Source organism: Daphnia pulicaria, chromosome 8, assembly GCF_021234035.1.
Source record: "Daphnia pulicaria isolate SC F1-1A chromosome 8, SC_F0-13Bv2, whole genome shotgun sequence".
Lineage (NCBI taxonomy): Eukaryota > Metazoa > Arthropoda > Branchiopoda > Diplostraca > Daphniidae > Daphnia > Daphnia pulicaria.
The window spans coordinates 12,283,798-12,298,027 of NC_060920.1; the positions used below are offsets into that span (position 1 = coordinate 12,283,798).

Here is a 14,230-nt window from a genome sequence, read left to right on the forward strand (position 1 = left end):
TCATTCAACATTGGCTTCACGGCTGTGTTCTATTCTAAAGGTTACAGCTAAAAGTCCGATCTATTTAAGCTATATAAGTACTTACACTTTTGCGTTAAAAGTTTCCTAGGGATTTCAAACGTCTATTTATTACTAATCGAGAGACAAATACAAAAACAGGCAACAATGAAAAAGAAGCTACACTGAATAGACCTGCTAGGAACTACAACGAACTGTCTGAAACGATTATGGAGAACCAGAAATACGTATGCGTTGCGTTGTGGATCTCACTGTGCAGACTATTTAGGAATAATAACAGTGAATTATTAAGTTAAGTAAAAAACACTTCGCACAACCAATCGAGAGAAAAACGGATGAAATACTTTGGCTTTGTTCGAATCGATAGATGTTATTTTCTGTGGCCGATTTATCCCATAAGTTTTTTGAAGTACGGATCAGTACGAAAAAAGGATAAAAGTATCGGGGAATAAAGTAATTAAATAGTACAGCTAGTAGAGAAAAACGACTAACTAACCGATGAGTTCAATGATTTTTAAAAAAGGAGAGGGGATTTTGTCATATAGGTGTGACGCGAAACGGTGGTAGCCGCAAATTCAACCTAAATTATTTTAAAAAGCATCTCAGACTACCTAAACTCCTCCTCCACTGCGATCAACAGGAATAGCTTTCCTCTTGGCTTCCTCTTCTTCAACATTTTTCTGTGCTTCTTGTGCCAATTGGTCAAAGCGCGAGTTGGTTACGCGACCAGATTTTATACAGGCCATCAGCTGCAATTTAAAAACAAATATTAGTTAAATTGTTCACTAAGACGATTGAAAAAAAAAGGCTACAGTAGAGCAAGCAGAATGCACCAGGGCGAGGAAGTAAGGAGACAGTTAGTAAAGCTTTTAAAATTTAGTTAAATCCACCTGAAGAAATTCGTCCAGCTCAACCAAACCGTTCGAGTTGACGTCCACCTCGCGAAGAATCTCGTGCATCATGGTACCCGAAATGCTCTCACCTTGACGCTGCACAGAAGAGAAGGGAAAAAAGACCAAATAAGAAGGACAAACACAGCAGGTTAATTACCTCACCACAAAAGCATTCTAAACATATCCCAACTACAAGGTATTTCCTTTATCAAAAGACACGGTAAAAAGACCCAAGGAGGAGTAAGAAGCGAGAAGCTATTGCCTAAGCTGCATCTATTATCTGTTCTTAAAATCTTCGAAACCTGTATGAACTCTGAAAGATCAGTTTGTCCGTTCAACCGCAAATCGACTTTATTCAGAGCTGCATGTAACTCCTCTCCCGAAATTTCATGGTTGGGAATTAAATCTCCAACCTTGTCAAACGAAATAAGTTTTGGATTTTAAAATTACCTTTACGAATTACATGAGACCATCGGTTTTCGTCAATCGGTTAAAGGTATCTTATCGTAAATAATGATTTGATGAATATAGTACAAACAAGAACATACCTTAAGTCCTCGACGAATGTCATTAATGGAGATGTATCCTTTCTTATCGTGGTCAAGTGCCTGAAAACGTTTGATGTAGTTCGAAATTTCTTCACGCGATAAGTTAATTGGGATTTTGTCTCGGCTCTGACGGTTGACTTGTTGTCCCATTTCTTCTCTAACAAATTTGACAGCTTCGGCGTGTTGACGTTTCTGCTCGTCTTCCGACCATTTTAGCTCCTCCGCCATAATAGAAATAATACTAGGAAGAGCTTCTTCAGCCGCCTGTGAAAGAACAATTAAAAATCAAGCTTCATGAAATGGGAAATTCCCTGAAGTTAGGCCTCGTACCTGAACATTAAGGAAGGCTAAGCGAAGTCGACGAGCAATCACGTCAACAGCAGTGCACGCATACTCTCTTACGGCATATCGGACCTGTTCGGAAAATCTCTTGTTTTTAGTACTCCCGATAATAGAAACAACGTCACTACATACTTCAGCATCAATGTAAGGAAATTCTTCGTGCAACCGCTTTCCGACAATCGGCCACCGTTTACCTGTCAATGCAGCCAGTTTGGCAACAGAGAAGGCTCGGTCTCCGTAAGTTTCTGACAAATGTTTGGCCACCTAGAATAAAAAATTTTTAATTTATTTTAACAACCCATGTTTATTGTATTAATTACCTCACTCTCCAGCCCGAAATCTTGCACCAATCTAATAAACATAGCTAAATGGCAAAAATTAAAAAAAAAAAAAAAGATAAGTAATAAAATAAAACAAACATATTTTCATATTTTACTTGGTGTCCAGCCGTGAGCTCCCTCCAAGAGTAGACCATCGGTAGCTGAACCTCGAACAGCTGGCAAGTTACACGTCTTGACTGCTGCATCAAGTGTTTCCATGGCCATGGAACGGTATGTCGTCCATTTACCTCCAGCAATTGTTACGAGACCGCTATCACTCACGTGTACAATGTGGTTCCTGACAAGCGATTGAGAATCTGGCTTATTTGGATCGGAAACTAATGGACGGATGCCACTCCAGGCTGAAAGCACGTCACCACGACGAACTTCAATGTCTGGGCTCAAGTACGATCGGATTTCACCGAGAATGAACTCAATATCGGCTTCAGTTGGACTAGGATGGTGGGTTACTTCGCACGGAGTATCAGTGGTTCCAGCGATTGTCAAACCCTGACGAAAGAAGAAAAAATGGTTTTAGTTCAATTAGATTTTAAAGATACAGGTTCATTTGCACGACGACGACCTAACGCGGTACAAATTAAATTTTTACATAACTTTTAACTAATTTTATTTAAAAATCAAAAAACAAATGTGAATTCTGTATGAAAAGCAACACAAGTTTGCGTTTTTCTTTGACATGACCATACTATTTTAAAAGTGAATGGTCATGTCACGTGAGTAAACATTATTTCGTAAATTTTATTAGTACCTGCCAAGGTAAGAAGAAAATGACACGTCCGTCCGAGGTGGAAGGATCAAGTAAGCCCATGCTGGCTGGGCTATAATAATCGGGTAAGACTATGTGAACACCAGCTGAAGGAGCGCATATTTTGTTCACTGCTTGCTGATCCATTTCTCGGATTGAATCTGTGAATGGTCCCGTGGCATTGATGACACACTTGGCTCGGACTTCCCATTCTTTGCCGGTAATCTCGTCACGTACACGAGCACCAGATACCTTTTCTTGGCCTTCACTATCTTTACTTTTCGTGAGACTAACCTATTGGATTCAGTCAAATGTTAACCAAAATTCTTGTTAGTCACCAGTTGATGATGCTTACCACTCTCACGTGATTGGCCACCGTAGCACCAAGGCGTGCGGCAGTTAAAGCGATGGCAATGTTCATTCGAGCATCGTTATGTTGGCCGTCATAGTAAACGATCGCACCGCAAAGTTTGTCTTTCCGAAGCATCGGAAACAGTTCAATGGCCTTCTCTTTACTCAATACGTAAGAACTTTTGATGCATTTAGAACCAGCGACCAAATCGTACACTGGTGAAGACGTAAGACAAATTTGTTAAAAATATATTTTTACCAAAAGATAAGATAGCCGGATACTTTTTATTCCAGACCAGTAGTAAGGAATTTGCCACCACTTGTAAACCGGTAACATCTAGATAAAGAAATCGGAGAAAGCATTAATAATGCATTAAAAAATGAAATAAAATGTCAATTTCAAAACTTTACAATAGGTAGAGGATAAGAAAGATGAGGCGCAATTTCTAATAGATTCGCTCGTTCGTGAAGGGCCTCCTTAACCATTCTATATTGTTCAATATCTAAATTGAAAATTGCTTTTTGAAGATAGCGCACTCCGCCGTGGAGCAGCTTTGTACTTCTGCTACTCGTCCCTGAGCTGAAGTCATCTAATTCCACAATTGCTGTTTTTAATCCTAAAAAAATAATTAAAACCTGTGATTGTTTCCACGCATTTCCAGGGACAAACTTTAGGTTGATAATACCTCTAGAAACTGAATCTAAAGCACATCCTGCTCCTGTAGCACCTCCTCCTATTACAAGGACATCGTAGACTTCATCTTCAAGTGCTTTCAGTTGCTCACTTCTTGTTGGGAAAGGCTTATTTGGTCGTGCCTTCAGAGAGTCACCAGCATGGACATGCAGACCAAATTGTTTCTGTTGGATGATGAAATGAATGGTTATGAAAGAGGGCTTCACAGTTTAATCGTAATAGTAGGACATACCTTAGTGTGATTATCATCTCCAAAAACCCATGATGCAAGAGCAACTGTTCCACCTAAGGCAATTCCTCCAGCAGCAAGTTTTTTCATTCGACTTGCAGCCATGGCAGCTATCAATGGTTAAACAGCTAATGTTTAAAATCAAACTATTAGCACCTATGCATAAATGTTCACAGTTATTAATCAATGAATGAAAAATTGGGTGAGAAAAGTTATATAACAAAATCACTGAAATTCAACCTTTGCAGTACTGAGTGGAACGTCCGATTTAGACACCGGCTTTCGTTTAAATATAGAAAGCTCGATCAGGACGGTCACAGGTAGTCTTAGTACCAAGACACACAATCACAGATTGAACAAACGAATCGACTTCCTTTCACTCCAAACTCTAGCAGACATGTGATGAAATACAGGATAGGTGGGGTCTCTCTCGCGTGATACTCAAAATTCTGAAATCCCGAAATTAGCGAAACCGGTTTATTCCATACCTAGCAAACGGCATGAGCCAAAAAAAGAAAAAAAATTCAAACGGAGGAAAGACCAAGGTCATAAGAGTCATGCACACTCCTTTATCACGTGGAACAACCAAAGGCAGAGCGGCAACGGGACGAGACGGGACGGGACGGGACATTTGGGCAAACCCGCACAAGTGGTCAGAAGGTGCTTCCCCTCCCTTTTTCACGCAGACGTTCCTAGTCAGGTGATTGTTAAATGTTAGAAATGTCAAAATGATGTTAAGACTTAAGATGTGAAATCCATCTTTGGGTCATTTGAACTGATAACAAAACATTATCACATATTGAAAAGTGACTTGGTGTTGTGGATGTGACTTGACTTTTGTGTTTGTTTTGTGTTCTCGAAACCGGCTAAAGAAACGCCCTCTTTCTACGAATCATCCGTTTATGATACTATCGACTTAAATAAATAATAAAACTAATCAAAATGGATGAAGATATGCGACTCTTTATTAGTGATTGGTTGAAAGATGCACAAAATGACGGATGGAGCAAAGCTTTGTCATCCAACTCTGACATGATGGAAGCTATCTTTAGTCTCATTGAAGAATGGAAAAGCAATAAAGATGTAAAACTATACTTGTAAAATTTTAATTAAGTGTTATCATTATCATTATTACTTTTTTTCTTGTTTAGTTATTCAACATTCTGTGTATACGCCTCTTTGGGTACTACCGTGAAAGCAATATGGAATCAAAAGTGTTCTCATTGCAATTTGTCCCTAGTCTCATCTATTCTTATTTAAGTGCAATTGCACAAGGAGAAAGAAAGGTAGAAAATTGTTCAAATAATAACTGTTGTTTTCTGTGACTTATATCTAGTTTTTTTCTTTTTTTAACCAGGATGCAGGAAGTATGCAAACATTTTTGTTAGCAATATACAATTTGGAGGCTGGTGGAGAAGCCCAAAGTCCCAAGACCCATTCTTTCAGAGTACCAAACATTGCACAGCCTTCTATCTACCATGATGTAATCATATAGCAGTCATCATCATAATTAGAATGTCATTGAACTCTTCCTTAATCCCCTTGTTTCCAGACTTCAGCCATAGCCTCATCTTCCCTGACAGAGTCTGCTTTAAAGAGGCTAGATCCAACCAACCGAATTACGGTCAAATTTGGTCCCCACCCACACTTGAACAGCTTCAATGCTGAGAACCGCCTTCCCGCCATGGCCGCCTTATTACGCATTTACTCCAACTACCTATCTATGTATTCGAAGAGCACTTTATCCGAAACTTGCATGGCCTTTCGTCGGTAAGAATAAAATCTAATTTCTATTTAGCGTGACAATGCAGATCTTTTAAAACGATTTCTTTCCCAGGTTGGTAGCTCAGGGCTACACGCGTAATTCCGAAGGCTCGCCGCGAATTCCATTGTCCTCAAATTTGTTGGTCGAAATGCTCCATCTGATCTACTCACTGACGTAATCATTAGTTCGTGCTTAAAGAGGGGGCGAAGTTTTCCTCGCATGGCTTTTATATGATTTTATTGTTTGATTTCTCTTTTATCATTTGATTTCTTTTCTTTCGCCATTTTGGTTTGGAATTGCAGTCCATTACCCATAATTACCAACGACACCTTTGTTCGATTGCATTCTCCTCCTCCAACACCGGTCGCTAGGTTTGCATTCATTTTTGTTTGGCTTGACTTGTTCTTTTATCCGTTATTTGCAATCAACTCAAATGAAATGCTTGTTGACATCTAATCATTGATATTTTCAGCATGGAAGATGAGGACCTTGCTAGTGCAGCCAGACAAACGCTAGAAGCTGTGCAACGTCGAGTAGAAATGGAGTTGATGGCTGCACCAATCTTAGTGAGTGCCGCCATGGCCGATTCGTCTCATCTTAGCATTAGAGGTATCATAATGTGATTGAGTCATTCCTTGCACAATTTTCCTGAACGTGTCATATTTCATCGGTTTATAGGTGAACATAGTTCGCCCCAATTAATGAGCACCGGCGCAAACGGTGGCTCAGCTCGGGCCATGTGGAAATCCATGATAACGAACGCTTCATTCCGAACCAAGAAACTCCCAGACGATATTACGGTCGCACAGGTAGCAGAGGCCGCTGCGGCTGCAGCAGCTGCTGCCGCGGCTACTCCAGCATCGTCATCTCAATACCAGACTTCACCGGCAATTCACTTAGGAGCCATCACGGAAGAGAATGATGAACCGAGCAGTGGAGGCGGAGGCAAAAGCAGTTTCCGACTATCGGAGCTCGTCAAAAAGAAGAGCAAGCCAAAACCGGCAAGAAATAAGGCTAATAATAACGGTGGTGTCATCCAAGACGGCCATCACGCGGCCGAAAGTAACGGTGTCATATCCAGTTCTACTGACCGAAACAGCGACAGTGAAACTAAAGAAGAAGCAGAGCTGCGTCGGCGCAGCAGCGAATTTAATGGAACTCAGGTTTAATACCTCGAGCTTACTCCTAGCAGGAATAAACAACAACCAGTCAAGTCGACGTATCAAACATGAACTTTCATTCCACACATACTGACCATCGGCATGAGTCCAGGTGGACGCTGAAACAGTTCTAGGACCACAGTCATTGAATGAAATTATCTGCTTTGCTTTCTTCTTCTTCCTTCCCCCCCAAATCTCCAACTGTTTTTCCCCTCTCGTTGTTCTTGGCCTTTTTCCATGGCGCCTGGCGTCTTCTTTGTTCCAGTTGTCCGTGCCATTAGACTGTCTTCATCTTAAAGTTATACCTCAGTATAGTAGTTACAGACCAGTGTGTAGAGAAGTCATCTGGCGGTTTTGGTTCAGGGAATTTATCAAGAGTGGTGTGTTGAGGTTGTGATTCCAAACCATTAGGACAAATTAAGAGGAGGAAAGAATACGATTGCGCCTGGTCTAGTGGTTGAGAGGGAGTTGAAGACACGCTAGTTACGACATATTGTAACGATTCCTTTAAAGTGAATAACTTGGCACATCAAACAATTTCCTTTTAGAGTTGAAAATTCCCATCTGTATTTCATAATTGTAAAAGCGAAAGAAATGTTTTGCATTTCGTGTTTTAGGGATACCTTTTTAAGTAAAATTTCTTTCGGCTATTAAAATAACTTTTTCCTATTTCTTCCCTTGTTACTGTTAACTTCTCCCTACATGATAGTTCTCCAATTATAGTAAAATGGTCGGTGTTGTTATTTATCGCACTCGCGTGTACATGTTGTTCTTTTAAAAAGAAAATCTCCAACGATGGATGCAAGGAAGAAGCATAGCCAGCCCCTCCCTTTTTAAAATAACTGTTTGTACCTGCAGGTGTGGGCAAAATAGATTACTGTACAGAGCATTCATTATGTATATTACGTATCAAATCAATTGACTCACACTCACTGGCATGAAATTTTTTTTCTATTGACACGGATATTATTATTCTGTATTCACGGTAAAATCTGTTTGAATAGGCGGGGAGTAAAAATTAAATACTGGGGGAGCCTGTAACATAAACAAAAATTAGAAAGAATTATTTTTAAAAAATTGCTACAGAAGATACCTCGTGAACTGGCGAACAATTTGGTGAGGTCGGAGCGATGAGGGCCAACAATTTCCGAGGAGAATAAGGGAACGAAGGTGACCCGGAACAAGATTCCGGCCATTTAGGCAATTTCATAAGACGTGGTGACTTGACACACGTTGACTTGAGTGTAGGACTTTGTCGAGGAGAGTGGGAACCCGTGTTTTCAGACCGGAGCACTTCTACTTCAAAAGAACTTGGCTGACAAACACGTGGGTCATTCAGCGTAAGTTTCTTCTGGTGGAATTTTCGCATTAAACTGTCTTTTTGATGAAGTTGGCGCTTCCGTATTGGCCGACGGCTACTACTTTCCTTTCTAAGTGTTCTGAAATTGGCCTCAAGCTGTTCAATAGCAGCGTTTATAGTCTCTACCCACTGTTTTCCTTGGTCAGCCGTATCGGAACAAAGCAACAAAGATTCGTCTCTGCAGGTTACCTAAAGAAATCGTGCAGAGTATAAGCCAAAATATAGTCGCAAGGATTATAGTAAGATGTTACCCTAAAAAGTCCATCTCCTACTACGGCTTCCGCTTTGCAATGACGAAGAGGAAAAACACAACTGCAGACAAGAGATCCTTTCAGGTCGATTTCATTGCTAGGAGAACGAACTTTACAGTACAGCAACATATCATTGAAGAGGATAAAGTATCTGTTATGGGCTGATTCACTATCTGCAGAGACTTTTCTCAAACTTCCTTCTAAAGAAAAAAGAAATGGTGAGGAAAAGTGCTGGAGAATTGAAATCGATGATTACCTTTTATGAATCGACGACCGGGTGAGATAATTTTGGGATTTCCTTGTGCGAGTGAACGTTGTATTCGAATCATTCGTTGCATGTTCTCGTGTTCACGAATCTGTTCATTTATATGGTGAGCAACAGCTTCAATTTGTTTAAGAGCAGCATTTAAGATGGCATGTTCTTCTTCCTGTTCTTCTGTGTGAACTATCAATTCAGTGAGGAGTAGTCGATACCTTGGAACACGTTGGATTGGTACTATTAACAAAGCTTCCAGTTTTCTGGATATGTGTGGTAAACGTTCCTGTTGGCTTACAAAGGCTTCAAATGCTTTGTTTGATTTCCTTAGACCCTGTTATTGGAATTGGTAACTTGCTTGAAAACAGATTCAATAGTAGAGTGGAAAATTTTCTAACTACTGGAATTAAATGCTTACCTGTAAAGAGCTGATGGCAAGTTCATAGTCGTGAGCATATGTGGAGTATAGTTTGAGATATGGTGCAATTTTACAAAAGGCAGATCCAACATTTTCAGATTTTTTCAACTCTTCATTCAAAACCACATTTAGTGCATATAGAGGTTCTATGTCTCCAAATATAGCAGAAAAACTATGTTTTGGTATAATATTTTTGTCTCTGACAGGCCTGACAAAACCCTTCAATTATGCAAATCAAAAGTTAAGGTTTGGACGAACGTTACAGAAAGAACATTTCGGCTTACGTTGAGTAGCATTTCCAATTGTGTGATGTAAGACTCCTCTGAACTAATAATTTCATTCAACACTCTGTTTCTTAAACGTAATTTACGTTCTTTTTCTTCTATACTTTCATGCTGAGCTGGAGGAGAATCCATTGCAATACTCATGTGGCCCTCATTGAAAAATCAACACAAACGGTGACGAAAATCTGAAACTGAATTCAAATAAGCGACGCCATTAGCGTTGCCAGATTTTGATTCGGTAACAAAATCTCACAAAGGAAAAAAAAGAATGTTTGTTTAGCAATAATATTACATAACTTTGTTATCATAACGGAATTCAACGTAATCAAATATTTGCACACAAAAGACCAGAAGCTATTATTTAAATTAACAGTCTTCAAATATTTACATTAGTTATTCAATTCACGTTATTTTCGCATCCTTACGAAATTGTGAAATGAATCACAAGTGCTTGATTAAATTTTGCCAGGAACTTATCATCATTACGCTTTTCCATGAATTCAATAAAGAATTTGGCAAATAATCCGCAGTTTAAGCTTCCACGCTGGAACTTTTTTCATATGTTTTGAACAAAGCCACAAAGGAGTGGACCATATTCCCTATCCCACCCTATCCCCCCTAAAATTTAGTTGGTTGTTGTCTCTCAGAGACAACACACGTCACAGTAAAGTCTCTCACACTCAACGATACATTTATACATACAAAAGAGGCGCAGTGTGCCCTTTTGAGTCTTTCTTTCAAAATTGTACATAACTGTCGTATTGTAAAGTAATATATTATCAAGTTATAGTTCAACTATCGCCTCTATTTGCCACATAAAGTGTTCGGTAAGGATAAATTTTGTTCTATACTCCTCTATGTGGTTGTTGTTGTTGTTTACGTGTACCAGCAACAAAGAACTGGCCCCATAGAGAAAGTTCTCTTTCGTGCTGGTATTGGTCGCTTTCGATCAATTGATGTGTGACGTCAACGAAAACAAAGTCCATTCATCTCGCATTTTTTGGCTAGCAATTTTTAATATAAATTTATTCACGAAAGTAGCGAAAGGGCAAAGAAGGGCTCGGTTTTCCAATAATCGATGCAAGTCAGCGAGCCTAGCAACAACACACAATATAGGGTTTTGTAGGGTTGGGCGGGCTCATCTTGGTCACGTGATCCTCGTGTACAAAGGACATCCTGATTTTAAGCTCCTCCCCTTTTGTGTGTGTTGCGTTGTTTTTTTGGGAAAGAAATTCGTGGGGAAAAAACCAGAAACTTTCAAGTGGCGTAGCACAACACAGCTGACGACCATCTTTTGGTTTGTTGTTTTGGAAAACAAACGCTGGCGCAAGTTCAGTCTATCCAAAGTGTTTTGGTATCCAAGACCCCGCCCTCGTCATAACCTTTTCGCTGAGGAACGCAACAACATTCGGCCATCACGTGATCGAATTTCTCTCTCGCCACTACGTATTATTTCCACTTTAGTCATTTATACTGGGATCTTGTCTAGTGCGTGCTGTTCTACACCTGAGTTGGTGAGCGTCATTTATTTTGAATTATTCTGGGCCTGTTTTTCATGCGCGCATCTCTCTTTGTTGTCGTTTTAACTAAAAATCGATCCTCGCTTGTAAATCGATAGTTGGACTGGGGCTTTTTGTTTACCAACATTGAGAAAAGCGTTTCTGCTGCTCGTGCTGCGCTGAAAGAATTTGGAAAGGGACGTATTTTTTGGCATGGGTCAACTATAGCAACGTCACGCGAGTAAAACAGTCGTGCTAATTTTAGTCCCGCGCTCGGAACAAGCAAGGCATCTTGAAATAGTTATATTTACTCAGAGCTCGGAAAAAGGTGGCAGTGTTTTGATTGCGAAAAACCCCTCGTTTCACAAGCTACTTACGGAATTTTTGGCAACCTGTGTCACGCAGTATATGACGTCACTACACGAAACGGGGATAACTCTAATTCTTATCTTCTTCTTTATTTAGTGTTTGTTGCTGCCTGGTGATCCTGATAAATAAAAAATTGCAGTGCATTCAATCAAGAAATTTGTTTTTTGAAAAGTGATTATGTTGAGCCAACTCAAGAGTTATCTGTTTGGAGCTGACGATGGCGGTTTGATGCAAGAGCCTGCCGTAGGCGATTGTGCTAATAACGGCGGCGCAGAAGACGATTGGGTCCTTGTGGATACCCAGGGTAAAATTTAACTCATTATTACTATTATTATTATCGCAATTCCTAAAATATTGGTTCACCAATTTTCAGAAGTTATCGGAGATGTGGCAAGCGATGAAGAAACGCTGGCCGGACTTGAGGAATCCTGGATCGTTACTCAGGATGTTGCGTTAAAAGCCATTGTCAAACCGGGCAAGAACAATGGATACGGACGTCGTCACCGCCAGCCCAAAGGGACCAAACCCCGTAGATGGAAAGGATCTAGCAAGAACAACAGCGGAGGAATCAAACCCGTCCAAGCTTCCTCAAATGAGGATAATGAGAGCACCAGCTCGTCTATTGCCATTGTGCCCAGCCCAGAACCGTTGACACGTCCAGCAGCTTCCCCTGTGACAGCATCGACCGTCTTGGCTGCTTCTAGCGATGCCAAACAAATGGCGACCATCGCATCCGCTCGAATTGTACGTTTTTAAATTTAGAAATCATCGCCATTAACGAGAGATTAACCAACACATTTGCATAATCGCAGGCTAAACAGAAAGCGGACAAGAACTGGATGTCACGCAAGAATTTGCTGCGAGGCAATCAGACCATGATGGCCGCTGCTGGACGCAATAATCGACGCAGCCAACTGATTGGCAGTCGCCTTTGCGGATCCAACAACAATCGCAAAAGCCACCAGTTTTAAACATGAAATGATTTCGTTTCCTTAAATTGGCACACGCTTGTTCGTTTTACTTTATTATAGACGTCGTCCTGATTTTAGGTGCTCGTCTCGATTCCCCCCCCCCTACACCCCCCTTGAAAATGTGCCCCTCCCTCGTCTCGTCCCCCTTTCAAGAATTATCGGATAGTTGCATTTGTATGGTGGATCTCTCGTCTGTGTGAGTGTTTTTTGTGCGTATGTCATCGCGTAATCAGACTAACGCGTTCAACTAATCCGCCGATAATTCAGACACACACAAAATTTGAAAATCAAAGAGAAAAACAATTGTTTGGGCCCCTCTTTTTACTCCACAAACAACAGCTGTCTCTTTAGTTTCTTATCTAATACCTGACAAAAACAAAAAATGTTGATTTATTTTTGAGTTTATATTATTAACTTTTTTTTGCGCCTTTTATTTTTTGAGTTACGTGTGAAGATTTTCGGAAAAATTCAGCTGTAGCAATATTTTTTTTTTTACCTCTCTCTCAAGACTTTGCATAACGACTCTGGTTAAGTAAAAAGAAAATTGAGAGTAAAATATGAAATTTATTAAAAATCCCTTGACACCGTACAACTAAAGCACTGTTTAAAAACAATTTTGGGGAAATGAAAATTTTGAATGTTTACCGAATCCGTTCGTAGCGTTGATTTGTTGCGCCATTTATTTCTCGTGTCTGATTTGTAATTTTTTTTTTCCCTTATCAAATGTTCAATAACATCTCAATCATCGCATATTTGAGTATTCTCGTTTCTTTTAATATCTTTCTTTCTATACCAACGGATTAATACCAGTGGTTTGAAAGACAAAGACTTGGAAATTGACGCCATTTTCATGCTGGGTCCCTTGTAGGACGTCGGGGTCGTGAACAAGGGTCAGACGGGACTCGTCGACGCGTGGGAAAAACACATCCGCCGGATACGTCGCCTCAATTGTTGTCCGGTAAAGCCGATAAAAATAGGGCGAACGTAAAGCCTCTGTGTAGACGGATACACCGCCATGAACCCAGACCCGGTCTACACGCTCCTTAATCTCTGGTCTGTTGAGATGATTAATAATATCTTCGAAAGATGAGCAGACAAAAACATTTTCCGGAAGTTGATCGGCGCTCATAGAACGACTGAGAATGTAACAGATTGTATCTTTCCAAGGATTATTGTCTCCACAGGTCTTGGCGATCGATTCCCAGTTAGCGCGACCGAAGATGGAGGCATGGACTTTGCCCCCATTGCCTTGATAATTCTGGGTCATCTTCAGAAAGTAGGCAAATTCAGAGGGCAGACTCCAGGGGAGTGTGCCGTCCTTACCAATACCCAAGTTTTGGTCGCATGCCACCATCAGCTCAAGACGGGGATAGTCAGGAACTAAACTCATTATTGCTTACCTGTACGTCAATAAAACAAAAAGACGATAGTGAGAAAATGACTAATACATCAACAATTACAAAACATGAATATAACATATATTTTTTTCTCTGCATTACTTTTACCTTTGAGAAATATGGATATTTTGTCCTAAATAAGTAACTACGGATAAAATTTACCTTTGTAGGGATTTCTATTCGATATTAACAATGCTAATGCGATGCTATGTGACGTGGTTGATCAAAGTCTTTTATGACGAGTCTTAAACTTCCTGAAGAAACACACCTGCTGATGATGATTCCAGTCACGCTCAGGAAAGTAGAACAAGGTATACATGGTGAAAGACCGTTGACTTT

General features: G+C 40.2%; 5 protein-coding genes across 11 annotated transcripts; 2 read left to right on the plus strand and 3 right to left on the minus strand.

Moving 5' to 3' along the window:
- Positions 1 to 106: 106 nt before the first annotated feature.
- LOC124310987 (glycerol-3-phosphate dehydrogenase, mitochondrial-like) lies at positions 107 to 4,562 on the minus strand. 2 transcript variants are annotated; one of them, XM_046775202.1, is made up of 14 exons: positions 4,402 to 4,562; positions 4,165 to 4,317; positions 3,925 to 4,096; positions 3,650 to 3,855; positions 3,521 to 3,575; positions 3,243 to 3,454; positions 2,891 to 3,181; positions 2,238 to 2,631; positions 2,122 to 2,165; positions 1,934 to 2,065; positions 1,790 to 1,873; positions 1,460 to 1,723; positions 1,214 to 1,324; positions 107 to 767 (listed from the first exon to the last, which is right to left on the minus strand). In XM_046775202.1, the coding sequence occupies exons 2-14, from the start codon at positions 4,264 to 4,266 to the stop codon at positions 630 to 632; spliced, it is 2,205 nt and encodes a 734-aa protein (XP_046631158.1). In that variant the 5' UTR covers positions 4,267 to 4,317; positions 4,402 to 4,562; the 3' UTR covers positions 107 to 629. The 2 variants fall into 2 exon arrangements, with proteins under 2 accessions (XP_046631158.1, XP_046631159.1); XM_046775203.1 differs by lacking the exon at positions 1,214 to 1,324 and adding an exon at positions 909 to 1,007 and having other exon boundaries at positions 4,402 to 4,561.
- Positions 4,563 to 4,863: 301 nt separating this feature from the next.
- LOC124311165 (hyccin-like) lies at positions 4,864 to 7,975 on the plus strand. Of its 2 annotated transcripts, XM_046775519.1 has the most exons (8): positions 4,866 to 5,244; positions 5,313 to 5,447; positions 5,519 to 5,644; positions 5,714 to 5,931; positions 5,999 to 6,100; positions 6,229 to 6,297; positions 6,399 to 6,535; positions 6,605 to 7,975. In XM_046775519.1, the coding sequence occupies exons 1-8, from the start codon at positions 5,104 to 5,106 to the stop codon at positions 7,093 to 7,095; spliced, it is 1,419 nt and encodes a 472-aa protein (XP_046631475.1). In that variant the 5' UTR covers positions 4,866 to 5,103; the 3' UTR covers positions 7,096 to 7,975. The 2 variants fall into 2 exon arrangements, with proteins under 2 accessions (XP_046631476.1, XP_046631475.1); XM_046775520.1 differs by lacking the exon at positions 6,229 to 6,297 and having other exon boundaries at positions 4,864 to 5,244.
- On the minus strand, positions 7,334 to 10,024 carry LOC124311166 (rho guanine nucleotide exchange factor 39-like). Of its 3 annotated transcripts, none has more exons than XM_046775523.1 (7): positions 9,656 to 10,024; positions 9,372 to 9,590; positions 8,954 to 9,287; positions 8,698 to 8,894; positions 8,180 to 8,635; positions 8,014 to 8,121; positions 7,334 to 7,938 (listed from the first exon to the last, which is right to left on the minus strand). In XM_046775523.1, exons 1-6 carry the CDS (start codon positions 9,797 to 9,799, stop codon positions 8,056 to 8,058), a joined length of 1,416 nt encoding a protein of 471 aa, XP_046631479.1. In that variant the 5' UTR covers positions 9,800 to 10,024; the 3' UTR covers positions 7,334 to 7,938; positions 8,014 to 8,055. The 3 variants fall into 3 exon arrangements, with proteins under 3 accessions (XP_046631479.1, XP_046631478.1, XP_046631477.1); XM_046775522.1 differs by having other exon boundaries at positions 8,020 to 8,121; positions 8,698 to 8,897; positions 9,656 to 10,020; XM_046775521.1 differs by having other exon boundaries at positions 8,698 to 8,897; positions 9,656 to 10,020.
- A 250-nt stretch (positions 10,025 to 10,274) lies between these two features.
- Positions 10,275 to 13,246, plus strand: LOC124311406. Of its 3 annotated transcripts, none has more exons than XM_046775880.1 (4): positions 10,275 to 10,482; positions 11,620 to 11,827; positions 11,897 to 12,267; positions 12,336 to 13,246. In XM_046775880.1, exons 2-4 carry the CDS (start codon positions 11,701 to 11,703, stop codon positions 12,492 to 12,494), a joined length of 657 nt encoding a protein of 218 aa, XP_046631836.1. In that variant the 5' UTR covers positions 10,275 to 10,482; positions 11,620 to 11,700; the 3' UTR covers positions 12,495 to 13,246. The 3 variants fall into 3 exon arrangements, with proteins under 3 accessions (XP_046631836.1, XP_046631837.1, XP_046631839.1); XM_046775881.1 differs by lacking the exon at positions 10,275 to 10,482 and adding an exon at positions 10,916 to 11,169; XM_046775883.1 differs by lacking the exon at positions 10,275 to 10,482 and adding an exon at positions 11,206 to 11,558.
- Positions 13,039 to 14,211, minus strand: LOC124311427 (dihydrofolate reductase-like). Its single transcript, XM_046775917.1, has 2 exons — positions 14,054 to 14,211; positions 13,039 to 13,894 (listed from the first exon to the last, which is right to left on the minus strand). Exon 2 carries the CDS (start codon positions 13,882 to 13,884, stop codon positions 13,282 to 13,284), a length of 603 nt encoding a protein of 200 aa, XP_046631873.1. The 5' UTR covers positions 13,885 to 13,894; positions 14,054 to 14,211; the 3' UTR covers positions 13,039 to 13,281.
- Positions 14,212 to 14,230: the final 19 nt, after the last annotated feature.

Coding starts and splice junctions, on each gene's coding strand:
- LOC124310987 (XM_046775202.1), bottom strand. CDS start 4,266: ATGGCTGCAAGTCGAATGAAAAAACTTGCTGCTGGAGGAATTGCCTTA. Junction 3,856..3,924: donor TTTAGATTCAGTTTCTAGAG/GTATTATCAACC, acceptor TTATTTTTTTAG/GATTAAAAACAGCAATTGTG. Junction 2,066..2,121: donor ATTTCGGGCTGGAGAGTGAG/GTAATTAATACA, acceptor TTTTTATTCTAG/GTGGCCAAACATTTGTCAGA.
- LOC124311165 (XM_046775519.1), top strand. CDS start 5,104: ATGGATGAAGATATGCGACTCTTTATTAGTGATTGGTTGAAAGATGCA. Junction 5,932..5,998: donor ACTTGCATGGCCTTTCGTCG/GTAAGAATAAAA, acceptor TTTCTTTCCCAG/GTTGGTAGCTCAGGGCTACA. Junction 6,101..6,228: donor CATCTGATCTACTCACTGAC/GTAATCATTAGT, acceptor TTGGAATTGCAG/TCCATTACCCATAATTACCA.
- LOC124311166 (XM_046775522.1), bottom strand. CDS start 9,799: ATGAGTATTGCAATGGATTCTCCTCCAGCTCAGCATGAAAGTATAGAA. Junction 9,288..9,371: donor TTGCCATCAGCTCTTTACAG/GTAAGCATTTAA, acceptor TTCCAATAACAG/GGTCTAAGGAAATCAAACAA. Junction 8,898..8,953: donor CGGTCGTCGATTCATAAAAG/GTAATCATCGAT, acceptor TTTTTTCTTTAG/AAGGAAGTTTGAGAAAAGTC.
- LOC124311406 (XM_046775880.1), top strand. CDS start 11,701: ATGTTGAGCCAACTCAAGAGTTATCTGTTTGGAGCTGACGATGGCGGT. Junction 11,828..11,896: donor GGTCCTTGTGGATACCCAGG/GTAAAATTTAAC, acceptor ACCAATTTTCAG/AAGTTATCGGAGATGTGGCA. Junction 12,268..12,335: donor CCATCGCATCCGCTCGAATT/GTACGTTTTTAA, acceptor GCATAATCGCAG/GCTAAACAGAAAGCGGACAA.
- LOC124311427 (XM_046775917.1), bottom strand. CDS start 13,884: ATGAGTTTAGTTCCTGACTATCCCCGTCTTGAGCTGATGGTGGCATGC.